This window comes from Aethalodelphis obliquidens, unplaced genomic scaffold, assembly GCF_003676395.1.
Source record: "Aethalodelphis obliquidens isolate GAN/ISIS:26980383/991018 unplaced genomic scaffold, ASM367639v1 scaffold20, whole genome shotgun sequence".
NCBI classification, from domain to species: domain Eukaryota; kingdom Metazoa; phylum Chordata; class Mammalia; order Artiodactyla; family Delphinidae; genus Aethalodelphis; species Aethalodelphis obliquidens.
The window spans coordinates 1,822,334-1,841,558 of NW_020837964.1; the positions used below are offsets into that span (position 1 = coordinate 1,822,334).

The 19,225-nt window shown below is 42.3% G+C and overlaps 1 protein-coding gene across 14 annotated transcripts in view; it reads left to right on the plus strand.

The window, feature by feature from the left end:
• KLHDC4 (kelch domain containing 4) overlaps positions 1–19,225 on the plus strand; it is a 64,749-nt gene that overhangs the window by 30,702 nt on the left and 14,822 nt on the right. For 12 of the 14 annotated variants that reach the window (XM_027119024.1, XM_027119022.1, XM_027119021.1 and 9 more), the window contains one exon: positions 15,557–15,649. The exons of the other annotated variants lie outside the window; for them this stretch is intronic. In XM_027119024.1, coding sequence (XP_026974825.1) covers positions 15,557–15,649 — 93 coding nt within the window. The remainder of the gene's footprint in view (positions 1–15,556; positions 15,650–19,225) is intronic. 14 annotated transcript variants of the gene reach the window in all.

Sequence of the window (19,225 nt, forward strand, 5' to 3'; positions counted from 1 at the left end):
TCTCCCTGTTCACTCGTTCAACACCACACTGTCAGATTACTGTAGCTTTATAGTAAGTCTTGAAGTCAGGTAACATCAGTCCTCCAACTTTGTTCTTCTCCTTCAAGATCGTGTTGACTATTCTGTGTCTTTTGGCTTTCCATATAAACTTTAGAATTCGTGTGTTGATATCCATGAAATAATTTACTGGGATTTTGATTGGGACTGTTGAATCTATAGATCAAGTTGGGAAGTACTGACACCTTGACAATACTGAGTCTTCTTATCCATGAACGTGGAATGTCCCTCCATTTACTTAGTTCTTCTTTGGTTTTCTTCATCAGAATTTTGCAGTTTTCCCCATATAGATTTTATATATATTTTGTTAGGTTCGTACCTAAGTATTTCATGTTGTAGTGCTAATGTAAACAATACTGCTTTTAATTTCAAATTTCACTTGTTCATTGCTGGTTTATAGGAAAGCAATTGACTTTTGCATATTAACTTTGTTGCCTACAACCTTGCTATAAATGCTTACTAGTTCCAGAAGTTTTCCTGTCAATTCTTAAGTATTTTCCATGTAGATGATCATGTCGTTTGTGAACAAAGAGAGTTTTTATGTTCCCAACGTGTATACATTTTATTTCCATTTCTTGCCGTACTGTGTTAGCAAGAACTTTTCAGTACGAAGTTGAAAAGGAGTGGTGAGAGAGAATATCCTTACCATGTACCTGCTGTTAGTGGGAAAGCCTCAAGTTTCTCATCATTAAGTATGACTTTAGCTGTAGTTTTTTTGGTAGATCTTTATCAAGTTGGAAAAGTTCTCCTTTATTCCAAGTTTACTGAGAGTTTTTATCATGAATGGATATTAGATTTTGTCAAATGCTTTTTTTCAGCTGTTGATGTGAGCATGTGATGTTTCATTTGTAGTCTGTCAAATGTGATGGCTTATACTGATTTTCAAACCTTGAACCAGCCCTGCATACCCGGGATAAATTCCACATGGCCATAGTGTATACTTCTTTTTGTATTGTTTGGATTCAGTTTGCTAATATTTTGTCGAGGATTTTTGCATTTATGTTCACAAGAGATATTGGCCTATAGTTTTCTTATAATGTCTGTCTGGTTTTGTCATTAGGGTAATGCTGGATAGAGGATAGAAGCTCTCCTCAGAGAGATTGTAGAGGATTGGTATAATTTCTTCCTTAAATGTTTGGTAGATTTCACCAGTGAACCCTTCTGGGCCTTGTGGCTTTCTGTTTTGGAAGGTTATTAATTATTGATTACTTTTACTTAATAGATATAGGTCTATTCAGATTGTTATTGTTATTTCTTGTGTGGGTTTTGACACACAATTGTTTGAAGGAGATCCAATTGTTTGAAGTAGGCCCATTTCATACAGGCTATCAAATTTGTGGGCATAGAATTGTTCACAGTATTCCTTTATTTTCATTTTAATTTCCATGTGATCTATAGTGATGTCCCCTCTTCCATTTCTTTTTTTTCTAAATTTCTAAATTAATTAATTAATTTATGGTTGCGTTGGGTCTTTGTTTTTGGGTTTTTTTTTTGGTACGGGGGCCTCTCACTGTTGTGGCCTCTCCCGTTGTGAGGCACAGGCTCCGGACGCACAGGCTCCACGGCCATGGCTCACGGGCCCAGCCGCTCCGCGACACGTGGGATCTTCCCAGACCGGGGCACGAACCCGCGTCCCCTGCATCGGCAGGCGGACTCTCAACCACTGCGCCACCAGGGAAGCCTTTTTTTTAAATTTATTAAATTTATTTATTTTTTGGCAGTGTTGGGTCTTCATTGTTGCGCGCATGCTTTCTCTAGTTGCAGCAAGTGGCCGTGCGTGGGCTTCTCATTGTGGTGGCTTCTCTTGTTGTGGAGCACGGGCTCTAGGCACATGGGCTTCAGTAGTTGTGGCATATGGGCTCAGTAGTTGTGGCTCATGGGCTGTAGAGCACAGGCTCAGTAGTTGTGGCACACGGGCTTAGTTGCTCCGTGGCATGTAGAATCTTCCTGGACCAGGGCTCGAACCCATGTCCCCTGCCTGGGCAGGCGGATTCATAACCACTGCGCCACCAGGGAAGCCCTCATTTCTGATATTAGTGCTTTGTATCCTGTCCCTTTTTTTCTTAACTTGGCTAGGGATTTACTGATTTTATCCATCTTTTCAAAGAACCAGCTTTTCGTTTTGTTCGTTGTTTCTCTATTCATTTCCTGTTTTCAATTTCATTAATTTCTTTTTTTTAATTTCTTTTTTTTTCTTCTTCTGCTTACTTTGGGTTTAATTTCCTCTTCTTTCTCTAGTTTCCTAAGGTGGAAACTTAGATTATTGATTTTAGATCTTCTTATATGTGCATTCAACCCTATAAGTTTCCCTTAAGCACTGCTATCACAGCATCCCACAAATTTTGGTAAGTTGTCTTTTCATTTCCATCTGACTTAAAATATTTAATAATTTCCCTTGATAATTATTCTTTGGCTCATGTGTTACTTAGAAGTGTGTTGTTTAATTTCTACCTTTTTTGGGATTTTCCAGTTATTTTTTTTGTTACTGATTCCTAGTTTAATTCTGTCATGGTCTAAGAGTAGACATTATATGATTCCTATACTTTTAATGTTGTTACAATGTGTTTTATGGCCCAGAATGGAGTCTGACTTGGTGAATGATCTTTGTGAGCTTGAGAGAAATGTGTGTTCTGCTGTTGCTGGGCGAAGTAGTCTGTAGATGTCAATTTTATCCGCTTGATTGATGGTTGTTGAGTTCAGGCATATCCTTATTGATTTCTGCTTGCTGTATCTTATCTGTCCATTTTTGAGAGGGCGGCATTGAATTCTCTAGCAATGATAATGGATTCATCTGTTTTTCCTTGCACTTCGGTTAGTTTTTGCCTCACGTAGTTTGACATTCTGTTCTTAGGTGCATACCTGTTAAAAATTGTTATGTGTTCTTAGAGAATTGACTCCTTTATCGTTATGTGATGCCCCTTTTATCCCTGACAACTTTCCTTGCTTTGAAGTTGGCCCCATCTGAAATTAATATAGCTACTGCTACTTTCCTTTGATCATTGTTAGCATGGTATATCTTTCTTCATCCATTTCCTTTTTTAAAAAAATTATTTATTTTAATTTATTTATTTTTGGCTGCATTGGGTTTTTGTTGCTGTGTGCAGGCTTCCTCTAGTTGTGGCAAGTGGGGGTTGCTCAGTCGCTGTGGCTCACGGGCTTAGCTGCTCTGCAGCATGTGGGATCTTCCCAGACCAGGGCTTGAACCTGTGTCCCCTGCATTGGCAGGTGGACTCTTTACCACTGCGCCACCAGGGAAGTCCCCATTCCATTTACTTTTAATCCATATATGTCTTTATAGTTAAAGTGTGTTTCTTGTAGATAACACGTAATTGGGTCTTGTGTTTTGATCCACTCCGATACTCTGTGTTTTAATTGGTGCATTTAAACCATTGACATTCAAAGTGATTACTGATATAGTATCTACCATGTTTGTTATAGTTTTCCGTTTGTTGCCCTTGTTATTTGTTCCTGTTTTTATCCTCCACTTTTTTTTGCCTTTTATGGTTTTAATAGAACATTTTATAATTCCATTTTTTTCTCCTTTCTTAGCATATCAGTTATACTTCTTTTTTTACTTTTTTAAGTGGTTGCCCTATAGTTTGCAGTATACATTTAAAACTAATCCAAGTCCACTTTCAAATAACACTATACCACTTCACAGGTGGTGTGAGTACCTTGTAAGAACAAGTTAATCCTAATTTCTTTTTCCCATCCCTTGTATCATTGTGTCCTTCATTTCACTTATATGTACACATATGTGAGTATATATACACACACAAATATATATTCCTTAGAGGCATATACATGTATACACACACACTCACGCACACAGGCACAAAAGCAAACATAACTGAATACATTGTTGCCATTATTATTTTAAACAAACTGTTACCTGTATGATCAGTTAAGTTTCTGACCTATATTGTTTTCCTTTTCTCTGAAAAACTTCCTTAAACATTTCTTGTAAGGCAGGTCTACTGGCAACAAATTCTCTCCATTTTTATTTGCCTCATAAAGGCTTTATTTCTCCTTCACTTTTGACGGATACTTTCACAGAGTACAGAATTCTAGGTGATGGGGTCTTTTCTCTCAGCACTTTAAATATTTCCAGTCTCTTCCTGCTTGCGTGGATTCTGGGGAGTAGCTGGATGTAATTGTTATCTGTGTTCCTCTGTAGGTGAGGTGTTTTTTCCCTTGGTTTCTTTCAGGATACTTTCTTTATCTTTGATTTTCTATAATTTAAAAATGATATATACCAAGGTGTAGTTTTTGGCATTTATCCTGCTTGGCATCCTCTGAGCTTCCTGGGTCTGTAGTTTGGTGTCTGAATTTAACTTGGGGAAATTCTCAATAAGTGTTATTTCAAATATTTCTTCTGTTCCTTGCTCTCTTCTCCTTTTAATAGTCCCATTACATGTACATTACCTTGTGTTGTTGTCCCACAGTCCTTGGATACTCTGTTCCCCTCCCCCCCCCCCGCCTCTTTCTCCTTGCTTTTTGGTTTTCAGGAATTCTATTGAGATATCCTCTAGCTCGGTGATTCTTTCCTCAGCTGTGTCCAGTCTCACTACAAGCCCATCAAAGGCATTCTTCATTTCTGTCACTGTGGTTTTCATGTCTAGGCTTTCTTTTGGGTTCTTCCTTAGGACTTCCATCTCCGCTTACATTGCCCATCTGTCCCCGCATGCTGTCTGCTTTGTCCATTTGAACCCTTAGCATATTAAACTTAGTTTCAAATTTCTGGTCTGAGAATTCCAGCATTCCTGCCATGTCTGGTTCTGACACTTGTCTCTTCAAATTGTGGTTGTTGCTTTTAGTATGCCTTGTAATTTTTTCTCGACTGCCGGACATGATGTATCTGTTAAAGGAACTGCTGTAAATAGGTCGCTGGTGATGGGGGGGGACTGGAAGCATTCGCTAGTCCTTTGATTGGGTTTAGGTCTTCTAGTGAAGCCTGTGCCTCTGGACCATGAACTTCTCCAGTGTTTCTCAGTTTTTTCCATCCCTTTAGGTGAGACAGGCTGCCTGGAGTGGGCTGGAGTTGGGTATTTCTCTTCCTCCAGGTCATTTTGGCCCTGATAATACACAGCAGCTTAGATTGTGGTTAACTAGTTTCCCTCGAGGGCCGGCCTCGTTAAGAACAGGGCTCTGTTGTCTCTCAGAGTGGTTCCTTTTCCTCTCCCCCTGCCAGAGGCAGGAGGGGGGTTTTCTCTGATATTTACTGTGGGACTTTGTTCGAGCCCCTGGCGGTAAATCTTACAATATTGTGGGTGCCCTGGTGATGAGGTCCACCTGGGGCTTCCCAGTCTCAGAGTTGTCTGCACTGGGCCTCCAGCTGAGCTAGGGTTTCTACCCCAGCACTGGTTCCTTCCGGGGTTTCTGCTTGTGTGTGTCCCCCCTGCCCCGAGCACAACTCTGTGTCACTGCCCGTCTCTCCAGTCTGTGGGCAGCAGTGTTCCCTGTGTCCTCACCTCTCTTACAGATCAAGAACTGTGGATTTTTCAGTCTGTTTAGCTTTTTATAGGACAGAGTAGCAACTTCCAGGCTCCTTGTATGCTGAACCAGAAGCTGGGGCGTCCCTCTTCCTGGTTTTTATTGCTGTGTGTTTTGTTTTTTTTATTGCTGTGTTTTGTTTTTTTTATTGCTGTGTTTTGTTTTTTTTATTGCTGTGTGTTTTGTTTTTTTTATTGCTGTGTGTTTTGTTTTTTTTATTGCTGTGTTTTGTTTTTTTATTGCTGTGTGTTTTGTTTTTTTATTGCTGTGTGTTTTTTGTTTGTTTTTTTTATTGCTGTGTTTTGTTTTTTTTATTGCTGTGTGTTTTGTTTTTTTTATTGCTGTGTGTTTTTTGTTTGTTTTTTTTATTGCTGTGTTTTTATATCCGTTTTATTGAGATACAGTTGCCTTCTATAAAATGTATACCTTTTATGTGTACAGTTAGGTGAATTTCAGCAACTGTATATACCTGTGTAGCCACCCCCATACCCGAAACAGAACATTCCATCACCCTGCAAAGTTCCTTTCTGCCCCTTTGCAGTCACTTCCCTCCTAAGCTTGGGCCCCAGGCAGCTGCTGTCACCAGGGATTCATTTTGCCTTTTTATAATCTCATACAAGTGGAATCACCCAGTCCACGCTCCTCCATCTCCCTGCTTCCCTCGTCTGTGGTGTATTTGAGACCGTCCATGTCGTGGTGTGTGTCAATAGGTGGCTCCTTTCCATGGCAGACGCGTGTTCTGTCTGATGAACACACCACACCTTGTGTATCTGTGTACTCGGAGCACTTTCCACCGCTTCCAGCTTTGGACAGCCGTTAGTAAAACTTCTCTGAACACGTGGAGCTGTCGGTGTGAACCTGTGTTCTCATTTCTCTTGAGTAAATGTCTGGTGTCACATTGCTAGGTTGTGTGCTGAGTCTGTGTGTGGCAGTTGTGAGAAGCTGTTGTCCCGTTTTCACCCTCCCCACAGCTCCAGCGCTGCCTGGCCTCACAGCTCTGGGTGCCCTCTCTTGTCTCAGGCCCCCCTGCAGGGAGGAGCTCACTTCTGGTATTAAACAGCTGACATCTAATGGCCTTGACCACATTTCATATTTTTGTTAGTCGTCTGTATGTCTATACATGATTTTTCTATCTTTTGTGAATTTTGTTTTCATATCTTTTGTGAACTTTCTGTTCAGATCTTCTGTCTGTGGTGTTTTTTTTTTTTTTTTTATGCGGTACGCAGGCCTCTCACCGCCGCGGCCTCTCCCGCCGCGGAGCACAGGCTCCGGACGCACAGGCCCAGCGGCCTTGGCCCACGGGCCCAGCCGCTCTGCGGCATGCGGGATCCCCCCGGACCGGGGCACGAACCCGTGTTCCCTGCATCGGCAGGCGGACCCCCAACCACTGCACCACCAGGGAAGCCCTTGCCTGTGTTTTTATTGGGTTGTTTATCTTACTGATAAGGTAGTAAGGGTTCTTTATGTATTCTGGATACAGGTCACTTGCAGATATATATTTGCAGATACTTCTCCCAGTCCATCACTTGCCTTTTTATTTTTTAATGGTTTATTTTGAAGAGCTGAAGATTTTTATTTGGATGGAGTCCAGTTTGTTAGCTTCTATCTATATCTATGCCAAGGTCATAGAGATTTTCTCCTGTTTTATTCTAGAGTTTATAATAGTTAGTTATACTCAGGATGGTTTTGGTAGCTTGTGGTCAAATTTGATGGTACCCAGTAAGTGCTTACAGAATAAATTGGTGTAAAAAGTGGTTCTTTTTTATTTTTAATTTTTCTTTTATAGTGGAGTATAGTTGATTTACAGTGCTGTGTTAGTTTCAGGTGTCCAGCTAAGTGATTCAGTTATACATATACATATATCCATTCTTTTTCAGATTCTTTTCCTGTATAGGTTATTACAGAATATTGAGTAGAGTTTCCTGTGCTATACAGTAGGTCCTTGTTGATTATGTATTTTACATACAGTAGTGTGTATATGTTAATTGCAAACTCCTAATTTATCCCTCCCCCCTCCACGTTTCCCCTTTGTAACCATCACTTTTTTTTGAAGTCTGTGAGTCTGTTTCTGCTTTGTAGATAAGTTCATTTGTATTATTATTATATTTTTAGATTCCACATATAAGTGGTATCATATGATATTTGTCCTTGTCTGACTTACTTCACTTAGTATGATAATTTCTAGGTCCATCCATGTTGCTGCAACTGACATTATTTTATTCTTTTTTATGACTGAGTAATATTCCATTGTGTATACATACCACATCTTCTTTATCTATTTCTCTGTCAGTGGATTTTTAGGTTGCTTCCATGTCTTGGGTATTGTAAATAGAGCTGCAGTGAACGCTGGGGTGCATGTATCTTTTTGAATTATTGTTTTCTCTGGATATATGCCCAGGAGTGGGATTGCTGGGTCATATGTAGCTCTATTTTTAGTTATTTGAGGAACTTCCATACTGTTCTCCATAGTGGCTGCACCAATTTACATTCCCACCAACAGTATAGGAGGGTTCCTTTTTCCCCACACCCTCTCCAGCATTCATTCTTTGTAGATATTTTGAGGATGGCTATCTGGCAGGTGTGAGGTGTACCTCATTTTAGTTTTGATTTTCATTTCTCTAGTAATTAATGATGTTGAGCATCTTTTCATGTGCTTTTTGGCCATCTGTTTGTCTTCTTTGGAGAAATGTCTGTTTAGGTCTTCTGCCCATTTTTTTTTTTTTTTTTTGCAGTACGTGGCCCTCTCACTGTTATGGCCTCTCCCGTTGCGGAGCACAGGCTCTGGACGCGCAGGCTTAGCGGCCATGGCTCACGGGCCCAGCCGCTCCGCAGCATGTGGGATCTTCCGGACCGGGGCAAACCCCTGTCCCCTGCATCGGCAGGTGGACTCTCAACCACTGCGCCACCAGGGAAGCCCCTTCTGCCCATTTTTTGATTGGGTTGTTTGTTTTTTTTTTGATATTGAGCTGCATGAGCTGTGTATATATTTTGGAGATTAATCCCTTGTCAGTCACTTCATTTGCAAATATTTTCTCCCATTCTGTGGGTTGTCTTTTTGTTTTCTATGGTTTCCTTTGCTGTGCAAAAGCTTTTAAGTTTCATTAGGTCCCATTTGTTTCTTTGTTTATTTTTGTTTTTATTTTCATTACTCTCTAGGAGGTGGATCCAAAAAAAATATTGCTGTGATTTATGTCAGAGTGTTCTGCCTATGTTTTCCTCTAAGAGTTTTATCATATCCAGCCTTACAGTAGATCTTTAATCCATTTTGAGTTTATTTTTGTGTATGGTGTTAGAGAATGTTCTCATTTCATTCTTTTACATGTAGTTGCCTAGTTTTCCTAGCACCACTTATTGAAGAGAATGTCTTTTCTCCATTGTATATTCTTGCCTCCTTTGTCATAGATTAATTGATCGTAGGTGTATGGGTTTATTTTTGGGCTTTCTATCCTGTCCCATTGATCTATATTTCTGTTTTTGTGCCAGTACCATACTGTTTTGATTACTATAGCTTTGTAGCATAGTGGGAAGTCAGGGAGTCTGATTCCTCCAGCTCCGTTTTTCTTTCGCAGGATTGCTTTGGCTATTTGGGGTCTTTTGTGTTTCCATAGAAATTAAAAAAATGTTTTTTCTAGTTCTGTGAAAAATACCATTGGTAATTTGATAGGGATTACCCTGAATCTGTAGATTGCTTTGGGTAGTATAGTCATTTTGACAGTGTTGATTCTTCCAATCCAAGAACATGGTATATCTTTCCATCTGTTTGTGTCATCTTCGATTTTTTCATCAGTGTCTTATAGTTTTCAGGGTATGGGTCTTTTTTCCTCCTTAGGTAGGTTTATTCCTAGGTATTTTGTTCTTTTTCATGCGGTGGTAAATGGGATTGTTTTCTTAATTTCTCTTTCTGTTCTTTCATTGTTAGTGTATAGGAATGCAAGAGATTTCTGTGCATTAATTTTGTGTCCTGGAACTTTTCCGAATTCATTGATGAGCTCTAGTAGTTTTCTGGTAGCATCTTTAGGATTTTCTATGTATAGTATCACGTCATCTGCAAACAGTGACAGTTTTACTTCTTCTTTTCCAATTTGAATTCCTTTTATTTCTTTTTCTTCTCTGATTGCCATGGCTAGGACTTCCAAAACTATGTTGAATAAAAGTGGTGAGAGTGGACATCTTTGTCTTGTTCCTGATCTTAGAGGAAATACTTTGAGCTTTTCACCATTGAGAATGATGTTAGCTGTGGGTTGGTCATCTATGGCCTATGGCCTTTATTATGTTGAGGTACGTTCCCTCTTTGCCCATTTTCTGGAGAGTTTTTATCATTACTGGGTGTTGAACTTTGTCAGAAGCTTTTTCTGCATCTATTGAGATGATCATACGGTTTTTATTTTTCACTTTGTTAATGTGTATCATACTGGCTGATTTGCGTATATTGAAGAATTTTTGCATCCCTGGGATAAATGCCACTGGATCGTGCTGTATGATCCTTTTAATGTATTGTTGTATTTGGTTTGCTAGTATTCTGTTGAGAATTTTTGCATCTATATTCATCAGTGATATTGGCCTGTAATTTTCTTTTTTTGTGGTATTTTTGTCTGGTTTTGGTATCAGGGTGATGGTGGACTCATAGAATGAGTTTGGGAATGTTTATTCCTGTGCAGTTTTGGGGAAGAGTTTCAGAAGGATAGGTGTTAACTCTTCTTTAAATGTTTGATAGAATTCCTCTGTGAAGCCATGTGGTCTTGGACTTTGGTTTGTCAGAAGTTTTTTACTCACAGTTTCAATTTCAGTACTCGTGATTGGTCTGTTCATATTTTCTGTTTCTTCCTGATTCCATCTTGGAAGGTTGTACCTTTCTCAGAATTTGTCCATTTCTTCTAGGTTGTCTATTTCATTGGCATATAGTTGCTTGTAGTAGTCTCTTATGATCCTTTGTATTTTTTGTGGTGTCAGTAGTGACTTCTCCTTTTTCATTTCTCATTTTATTGATTTGACCCGTCTCCCTTTTTTTCTTGATGAGTCTGGCTAAAGGTTTATCAATTTTATCTTTTCAAAGAACCAGCTTTTAGTTTCATTGATCTTTGCGATTGTTTTCTGTCTCTGTTTTATTTATTTCTGCTCAGACCTTCATGATTTTTTTTTTCTACTAACTTAGTGTTTCCTTCTTCTTTCTCTAGTTGTTTTAGGTGTAAGTTAGGTTGTTTGAGATTTTTCTTGTTTCCTGAGGTAAGATTGTATTGCTGTAAATTTCCTTCTTAGAGCTGCTTTTGCCACATCCTATAGGTTTTGGATTCCCGTGTTTTCATTGTCTTTTATCTCTAGTTATTTATTTATTCACTCTTTGATTTATTCAGTGATCCATTGGTTGTTTAATAACATGTTGTTTAGCCTCCATGTGTTTGTATTGTTATTTTTTTAAAGTTCTTTCTGTTATTGATTTCTAATCTCATAGTGTTGTGGTCGGAAAAGATGCTTGATATGATTCCAATTTTCTTAAATCCACCAAGACTTGCTTTGTGGCCCAGCATGTGACCTGTCCTGGAGAATGTTCCATGTGCACTTGAGAAGAATGTGTATTCTGCTGCTTTTGGATGGTCTAGCGTGTTACTTATGGCCTGGGTTTTCTTACTGATTTTCTGTCTGGATGATCTGTCATTGATGTAAGTGGGATGTTAAAGCCCCCTACTATTACTGTGTTACTGTCAATTTCTCCTTTTATGGCTGTTTGCATTTGCCTTACATGTTGAGGTGCTCCTGTGTTGGGTGTATATATATGTTTACAATTGTTATATTTTCCTCTTGGATTTACCCCTTGATCATTAGGTAGTGTCCTTCTTTGTTTCTTGTAACAGTCTTTATTTTAAAGTCTATTTTGTCTGATATGAGTATTGCTACTCCAGCTTTCTTTTGATTTCTATTTGCATGGGATACCTTTTTCCATCCCCTCACTTTCAAACTGTATGTGTCCCTAGATCTGAAGTGGGTCTCTTGTAGACAGCGTATATATGGGTCTTGTTTTTGTATCCATTCAGGCAGTCTTTGTCTTTTGTTTGGAGCTTTTAAACCATTTCCACATAAGGTAATTCTCGATATGTATGTTCTTATTGCCATTTTGTTAATTGTTTTGGATTTGTTTTTGTAGGTCTTTTTTCTTCCCTTCTTCTTTTGTTCTCTTGTGATTTGATGACTATCTTAGTCTTGTGTTTGGATTGCTTTGTGTGTGTGTGTCTGTTGTATCTATTGTAGATTTTTGGTTTGCGGTTCCCATGAGGTTTTGGTAAAGCAGTCTGTATATTGAATATATACAAGATTGTTTTAAGTTGCTGGTCTCTTAAGTTCAAACACACTTCCTATATCCTGCATCTGTACTTTCCTCTTCTCACGATGGCTGGTTTTGATATCATATTTGTGTGTGGGTCATTTCCTACGTTTTCTGTGTGTTTGCCTTTACTGGTGAGCTTTCCCATTCATAATTTTCTTGTTTCTAGTTGTGGCCTTTTCCACCTAGAGAAGTTCCTTTAGCATTTGTTGTAAAGCTGGTTTGGTGGTGCTGAATTATCTTAGCTTTTGCTTGTCTGTAAAACTTCCGATTTCTCTTTCGAATCTGAACGAGAGCCTTGCTGGGTAGAGTATTCTTGGTTGTAGCTTTTCCCTTTCATTACTTTAAGTGTATCGTGCCACTCACTTCTGGCCTGCAGAGTTTCTGCTGAAAAAACCTTATGGGGATTCCCTTGTATGATACTTGTTGCTTTTCCCTTGTTGCTTTTAATATTTTCTCTTTGTCTTTAATTTTTGTCAGTTTCGTTAATATGTGTCTTGGCATGTTCCTCCTTGGGTTTATCCTGTATGGGACTCTCTGCACTTACTGGACTTGAGTGAGTGTTTCCTTTCCCATGTTAGGGAAGTTTTCGGCTATAATATCTTCAACTATTTTCTTGGACCCTTTCTCTCTCTCTTCTTCTAGGAGTTCTATATTGTGAATGTTGATGTGTTTCATGTTGTCTCAAAGGTCTGTGAGGCTGTCCTTATTTCTTTTCATTCTTTTTTCTTTATTCTGGTCTGTGGCAATAATTTCCACCACTCTGTTGTCCAGCTCATTTATTCATTCTTCTGCCTCATTTATTCTGCTGTCGATTCTTTTCAATGTAGTTTTCATTTCAGTTATTGTGTTGTTCGTCTGTTTGTTCTTTAAATCTTCTAGCTCTTTATTAAACATTTCTTGTGTCTTCTCGGTCTGTGCCTCCATTCTTTTTCTGAGATCTTGGGTCATCTTTACTATAATTACTTTGAATTCTTTTTCAGGTAGCTTGCCTATCTCCACTTCATTTAGTTCTTCTGGGTTTTTATCTTGTTCCTTCATCTGGCACATATTTCTTTGTCATCTCTTTTTGTCTAACTTTCTGTGTTTGTGGTCTCCTTTCTGCAGGCTGCAGGATTGTAGTTCCTCTTGTTTTTGGTGTCTGCCCTTGGTAGGTGAGGTTGGTGCTGGGCTTGTGCTGGCTTCCTGGTGGGAGGGACTGGAGCCAGCCCTCTGGTGGGTGGAGCTGGGTCTTGTCCCTCTGGTGGACAGACCCATGTCAGGGGGTGTGCTTAGAGGTAACTGTGAGCTCATTACAACTTTAGGCAGCCTGTCTGCTGATGGGTGGGGCTGTGTTTCCCCTGCTGGTTGTTTGGCCTGAGGCATCCCAGCACTAGAGCCTGCTGGCTGTTGGGTGGGGCCAGGTCTTGGTGCCAAGATGGTGACCTGCAGGAGAGCTCACGTTGATCATATTCCCTGGGGCCTCTGTCACCAGTGTCCTTGCCCCCACAGTGAGCCACCGCTGATCCCTGCCTCCCCAGGAGACCGTCCAAGACCCGCAGATATGTCTGTCCCAGGCTCCTGTGGAGTCACTGCTTTGTGCTGGGTCCCGTTGCCCACGAAATCTTGTGTGTGCCCTCCAGGAGTGGAGTCTCTTGTTTCCCCCAGTCCTGTGGAGCTCCTGCACTCAAGCCCTGCTGGCCTGGAAAGCCAAGAGCTCTGGGGGCTCTTCCTCCTGAGGCCAGACCCTCAGGCTGGGGAGCCTGACGTGGGGCTCAGAATTCTCACTCCTGTGGGAGGACCTCTACCATATAATTATTTTCCAGTTTGTTGGTCACCCACCTGGCGGGTATGGAATTTGATTATATTGTGAAAGTGCCCCTCCTGCCATCTCGTTGTGGCTTCTTCTTTGTCTTTGGGTGTAAAATATCTTTTTTCGTAGGTTCCGGTCTTTTTAAAAAAAATTTGCTTGCTTGTTTGTTTGTTTACTTATGGCTGAGTTGGGTCTTTGTTGCTGCGCACAGGCTTTCTCCAGTTGTGGTGAGTGGGGGCCACTCTTCATTGCAGTGTGTGGGCTTGTCATTGTGGTGGTTTCTCTTGTAGCGGAGCATGGGCTCTAGGTGTGCGGGCTTCAGTAGTTGTGGTTCACGGGCTTTAGTAGTCGTGGCTTGTGGGCTTCAGTAGTTGTGGCACGAGGGCTCAGTAGTTGTGGCTCGCGGGCTCTAGAGCGCAGGCTCAGTAGTTGTGGCACACGGGCTTAGTTGCTCCACGGCATGTGGGATCTTGCCAGACCAGGGCCCGAACCCGTGTCCCCTGCATTGGCAGGTGGATTCTTAACCACTGCACTACCAGGGAAGCCCTCCAGTCTTTTTTGTTGATAGTTGTTTAGCAGTTAGCTGTGATTTTGGAGTTTTCTTGAGAGGAGGTGAGCGCGACCCTCTACTCTGCCATCTTGTCTGGCTTTGAGGGGTTGCTTTCAGTCTGGATGCTTGCTGCCTCCTTCCTCAGTGTGTGCTGGACGTTATCCCCTTGATACGGGGTGTGCAGGTGCGGGGGCCCGTGCGCTTCTGCTGTGGCGGGGACGGCGATCAGCCCCTCTTGGTCTCCCTGCAGTGGCCGTGGCCCCTGAGCCTTTTGGGCAGTGGGGGCAGCGATTGGCCCCTGCTCCCAGTTCTCGTAGTGGCGGTGGCAGCCCGCATGCTCCCACGAGGGCACAGTGACTGGCGCCTGCTGGCGGGTCTCTTGGTGGTGGTGGCCCATGCCCTCCGGAGACAGTGCAGGCAGCACTTGGCACCTCTTCGTGGGTCTTGTGGTGGCAGCGGCAGCCCGTGCACTCCTGGGGCAGCAGGGGCAGCGCTTGGGGCCTGCTCGCGGGCTTCGTGGTCGTGGCCTGTGCACTTCCAGGACAGCAGGGGGCAGCGCTTCGGGTCTGCTTGTGTGTGTCTTAGCAGTGGCGATGGCCCATGCCCGCCTCTAGAGCCCATGATGGTGGTGGCGGCTAACACCCAGCTCAGAGCTCGTGTAGGTGGTATCCCGTTGACTGAGAGCACGTGTACAAGGAAGGAAGCTTTTATGGTGGTCCGGCTTCTCTCCTTACATGCCCCCCAGCAATGGCGCCTTGCCTCTCTGACAGGCCCAGGCTTCTTCCGAGCACACCCCCAGTTGCCACAGTGCAGCCTCTTCAGGCTGTCTCCGTGTGCCAGCTCTGGTCCTCTCCCTGGGTCTGACCTCCGAAGCCCAAGCTTCAGCACCCAGCCGCCCCCCGTGCCTGTGGATGAGTGTCTCAGGCTGGGGGGTGCAGGGCAGCTGTACCGACGGTCTGTGCAGGGCACTCTCCGTGTTGCCTTCCGCGAACTGGCTGTTAGCTCCCCTCAGGCTTCAGAGCTCCCCGTCTGTCCAGGCTGATCTCCCTGATGATGAGTGGACTTCCCACGGTGCAGCAACCTTTCCTCCTTCACAGCTCCCTCTCTGGGGTGTAGGTCCCGTCCCAACTCCTTTCACTTTTTTTTCTTTTTCCTTTTGTTCTACCCAGTCATGTGGAGGTTTTCTTGTGCTTTCGGGGGTCTGAGGTCTTGTGCCAGCGTTCCGTAGATGTTCTGTGCAAGTCGTTCCCCTTGTACATGTATTTTGGTGTTTGTGGGAGGAGGTGAGCTCCACGTCCTACTCTTCCGCCGTCTGCCAAGCTCCTCTTTTTTTGTTGTTCAATTTTAGATCACCAGGCGGTCCTTCAGGACGGAGTGGACATCGGATGGTGGCCTGGAAGAGACAGTTAATCCTTTTTGGTGGCTTCCATGAGAGTACAAGGTCAGTACAAACAGGGGGACCATGTCTCCTGGAGCTGTAAGGAGTGGGCTCCTTATGTGAAGAACCGTTCTGAATACACGTGGAAAATGCTGCCCATCCCTTAAACCAGGGCCAGCGGCCTGGGCAGCTGCAGAGGAGGGCCCTGGGCTTGGTTTAATGCTCTGTTGTCACTGTCGTGGGATTCTTCATAATTACTGAACAGAGGTTCCCACAGTTTTATTTTGCACCAAGGCCTGCAAGTAATGTGGCCGATCCTATCTAAGATGGGCTCTCAAACTTCAGCCTATTGAGAATCCTCTGAAAGGCTTGTTCAGACTGATCTGTGACTCCATTGGGCTGAGAATCTGCATTTCTTCAGCCTCCAGGTGATGCTGCTGGCCAGGGAACCCCACTTTGAGAAGCACGAGGCTAAAATAACTTGAAACTCCGCCCGATGGGGAGCATGTGGCAGCTTGCATCCTGCAGAGGGACCTGAGGGGACATCCAGCTCTGCTGTGCCTGGTTGTGTCGCCACAGTGCTTATGTGCCTAGCCTGGCGGCATGCTCTCCGGGGGTTCTTAGCCCATCATCTATACTGATACTTTCTTGAATGTCCTTATTAGTTCAGTCCAGAAAAAGAAGACACTTGGTGAACAGGTTAGTTCCTGCCACTGTCGTAAAACGCTAAGGCTCTGGGTGAGACATCCAGACCGCTCTGATGCCTGGTGCAGGCCCCGCAGGTGGTGCGTTTCCTCTGACCTCGGGCCGTGTCAGACAAGGTGGGTGGATGGCTTTCTCCCTGGTGCCTCGTTTCACAAGCTCCTTTGTTCCCTACTCCTTTAAAAAATAACATACTCGTCAACTCGTTGTGGTGGCAGCACACACACTTTTTTCAGTGTGACTCCATTGGCACACTTTTTTTGTTTTTTTTTTGCGGTACGTGGGCCTCTCACTGTTGTGGCCTCTCCCGTTGCGGAGCACAGGCTCCGGACGCGCAGGCTCAGCGGCCATGGCTCACGGGCCCAGCCGCTCCGCGGCATGTGGGATCTTCCCGGACCGGGGCACGAACCCGCGTCCCCTGCATCGGCAGGCGGACTCTCAACCACTGCGCCACCAGGGAAGCCCCTGGCACACATTTTTTATGATACTCACTGGCTCGTGAAAATAAGTCCTTGCACGTATATGTGGAGAGAGTGGCGCTCCGTACGTTAACGGGAGCGAGCGTTTCTGTGTTCACTGTTCCCTACCCGAGCTGAGGCATCCTGGTGTCGATCTGGCTCAGTTAAGGTTTCAGGTTTTTTTCACGAACAAAAAATATTTTCATTAGTTGAGAAAAGGGGATATAATTCTTTTTTCTTTTAATTCTTTTTTAACATCTTTATTGGAGTTTAATTGCTTTACAATGGTGTGTTAGTTTCTGCTGTATAACAAAGTGAATCAGCTATACATATATCCCCATATCTCCTTCCTCTTGCGTCTCCCTCCCACCCTCCCTATCCCACCCCTCTAGGTGGTCACAAAGCACCGAGCTGATCTCCCTGTGCTATGCGACTGATTCCCACTAGCTATCTGTTTTACATTTGGTAGTGTATATATGTCCATGCCACTCTCTCACTTCATTCCAGCTTACCCTTCCCCCTCCCCATGTCCTCAAGTCCATTCTCTATGTCTGCATCTTTATTCCTGTCCTGCCCCTAGGTTCTTCATAACTTTTTTTTTTTAGATTCGATATATATGTGTTAGCATACAGTATTTGTTTTTCTCTTTCTGACTTACTGCACTCTTGAGTGACAGACTCTAGGTACATCCACCTCACTACAGATAACTCAGTTTCGTTTATTTTTATGGCTGAGTAATATTCCATTGTATATATGTGACACATCTTCTTTATCCTTTCATCTGTTGATGGACACTTAGGTTGCTTCCATGTCCTGGTGATTGTAAATAGTGCTGCAGTGAACATTGTGGTACATGTCTCTTTTTGAATTATGGTTTTCTCAGGGTATATGCCCAGTACTGGGATTGCTGGGTCATATCGTAATTCTCTTTTTAGTTTTTTAAGGAACCTCCATACTGTTCTCCATAGTGGCTGTATCAATTTACATTCCCACCAACAGTGCAAAAGGGTTCCCTCTTCTCCACACCCTCTCCAGCATTTATTGTTTGTAGATTTTTTGATGATGGCCATTCTGACTGGTGTGAGGTGATACCTCATTTGTAGTTTTGATTTGCATTTCTCTAGTGATGAATGATGTTGAGCATTCTTTCATGTGTTTGTTGGCAATCTGTATATCTTCTTTGGAGAAATGTCTATTTAGGTCTTCTGCCCATTTTTGGATTGGGTTATTTTTTTGATATTGAGCTGCATGAGCTGCTTATAAATTTTGGAGATTAATCCTTTGTCAGTTGCTTCATTTGCACATATTTTCTCCCACTCCTGAGGGTTGTCTTTTCGTCTTATTTATGGTTTCCTTTGCTGTGCAAAAGCTTTTAAGTTTCATTAGGTCCCATTTGTTTATTTTTGTTTTTATTTCCATTTCTCTAGGAGGTGGGTCAAAAAGCCTCTTGCTGTGATTTATGTCATAGAGTGTTCTGCCTATGTTTTCCTCTTAAGAGTTTGATAGTTTCTGGCCTTACATTTAGGTCTTTAATCCATTTTGAGCTTATTTTTGTGTATGTTATTAGGGAGTGTTCTAATTTCATTCTTTTACATGTAGCTGTCCAGTTTTCCCAGAACCACTTAAAGACTGTCTTTTCTCCATTGTATATTCTTGCCTCCTTTATCAAAAATAAGGTGACCATATGTGTGTGGGTTGATCTCTGGGCTTTCTGTTGATGTATATTTCTGGTTTTGTGCCAGTACCGGACTGTCTTGATTACTGTAGCTTTGTAGTGTAGTCCAGAGTCAGGGAGCCTGGTTCCTCCAGGTCTGTTTTTCTTTCTCAAGATTGCTTTGGCTATTCGGGGTCTTTTGTGTTTCCATACAAATTGTGAAATTTTTTGTTCTAGTTCTGTGAAAAATGCTACTGGTAGTTTGACAGGGATTGCACTGAATCTGTAGATTGTTTTAGGTAGTATAGTCATTTTCACAATGTTGATTCTTCCAATCCAAGAACACGGTATGTCTCTCCATCTGTTTGTATCATCTTTAATTTCTTTCATCAGTGTCTTATAGTTTTCTGCATACAGGTCTTTTGTCTCCTTAGGTACGTTTATTCCTAGGTATTTTATTCTCTTTGTTGCAGTGGTAAATGGGAGTGTTTCCTTAATTTCTCTTTCAGAGTTTTCAAAATTAGTGTATAGGAATGCCAGAGATTTCTGTGCATTAATTTTGTCTCCTGCTACTTTACCAAATTCATTGATTAGCTCTACTAGTTTTCTGGTAGAGTCTTTAGGATTCTCTATTTATAGTATCATGTTATCTGCAAACAGTGACAGCTTTACTTCTTTTCTGATTTGGATTCCTTTTATTTCTTTTTCTTCTCTGATTGCTGTGGCTAAAACTTCCAAAACAATGTTGAATAATAGTGGTGAGAGTGGGCAACCTTTTTTGTTCCTGATCTTAGTGGAAATGGTTTCAGTTTTTCACATTGAGAA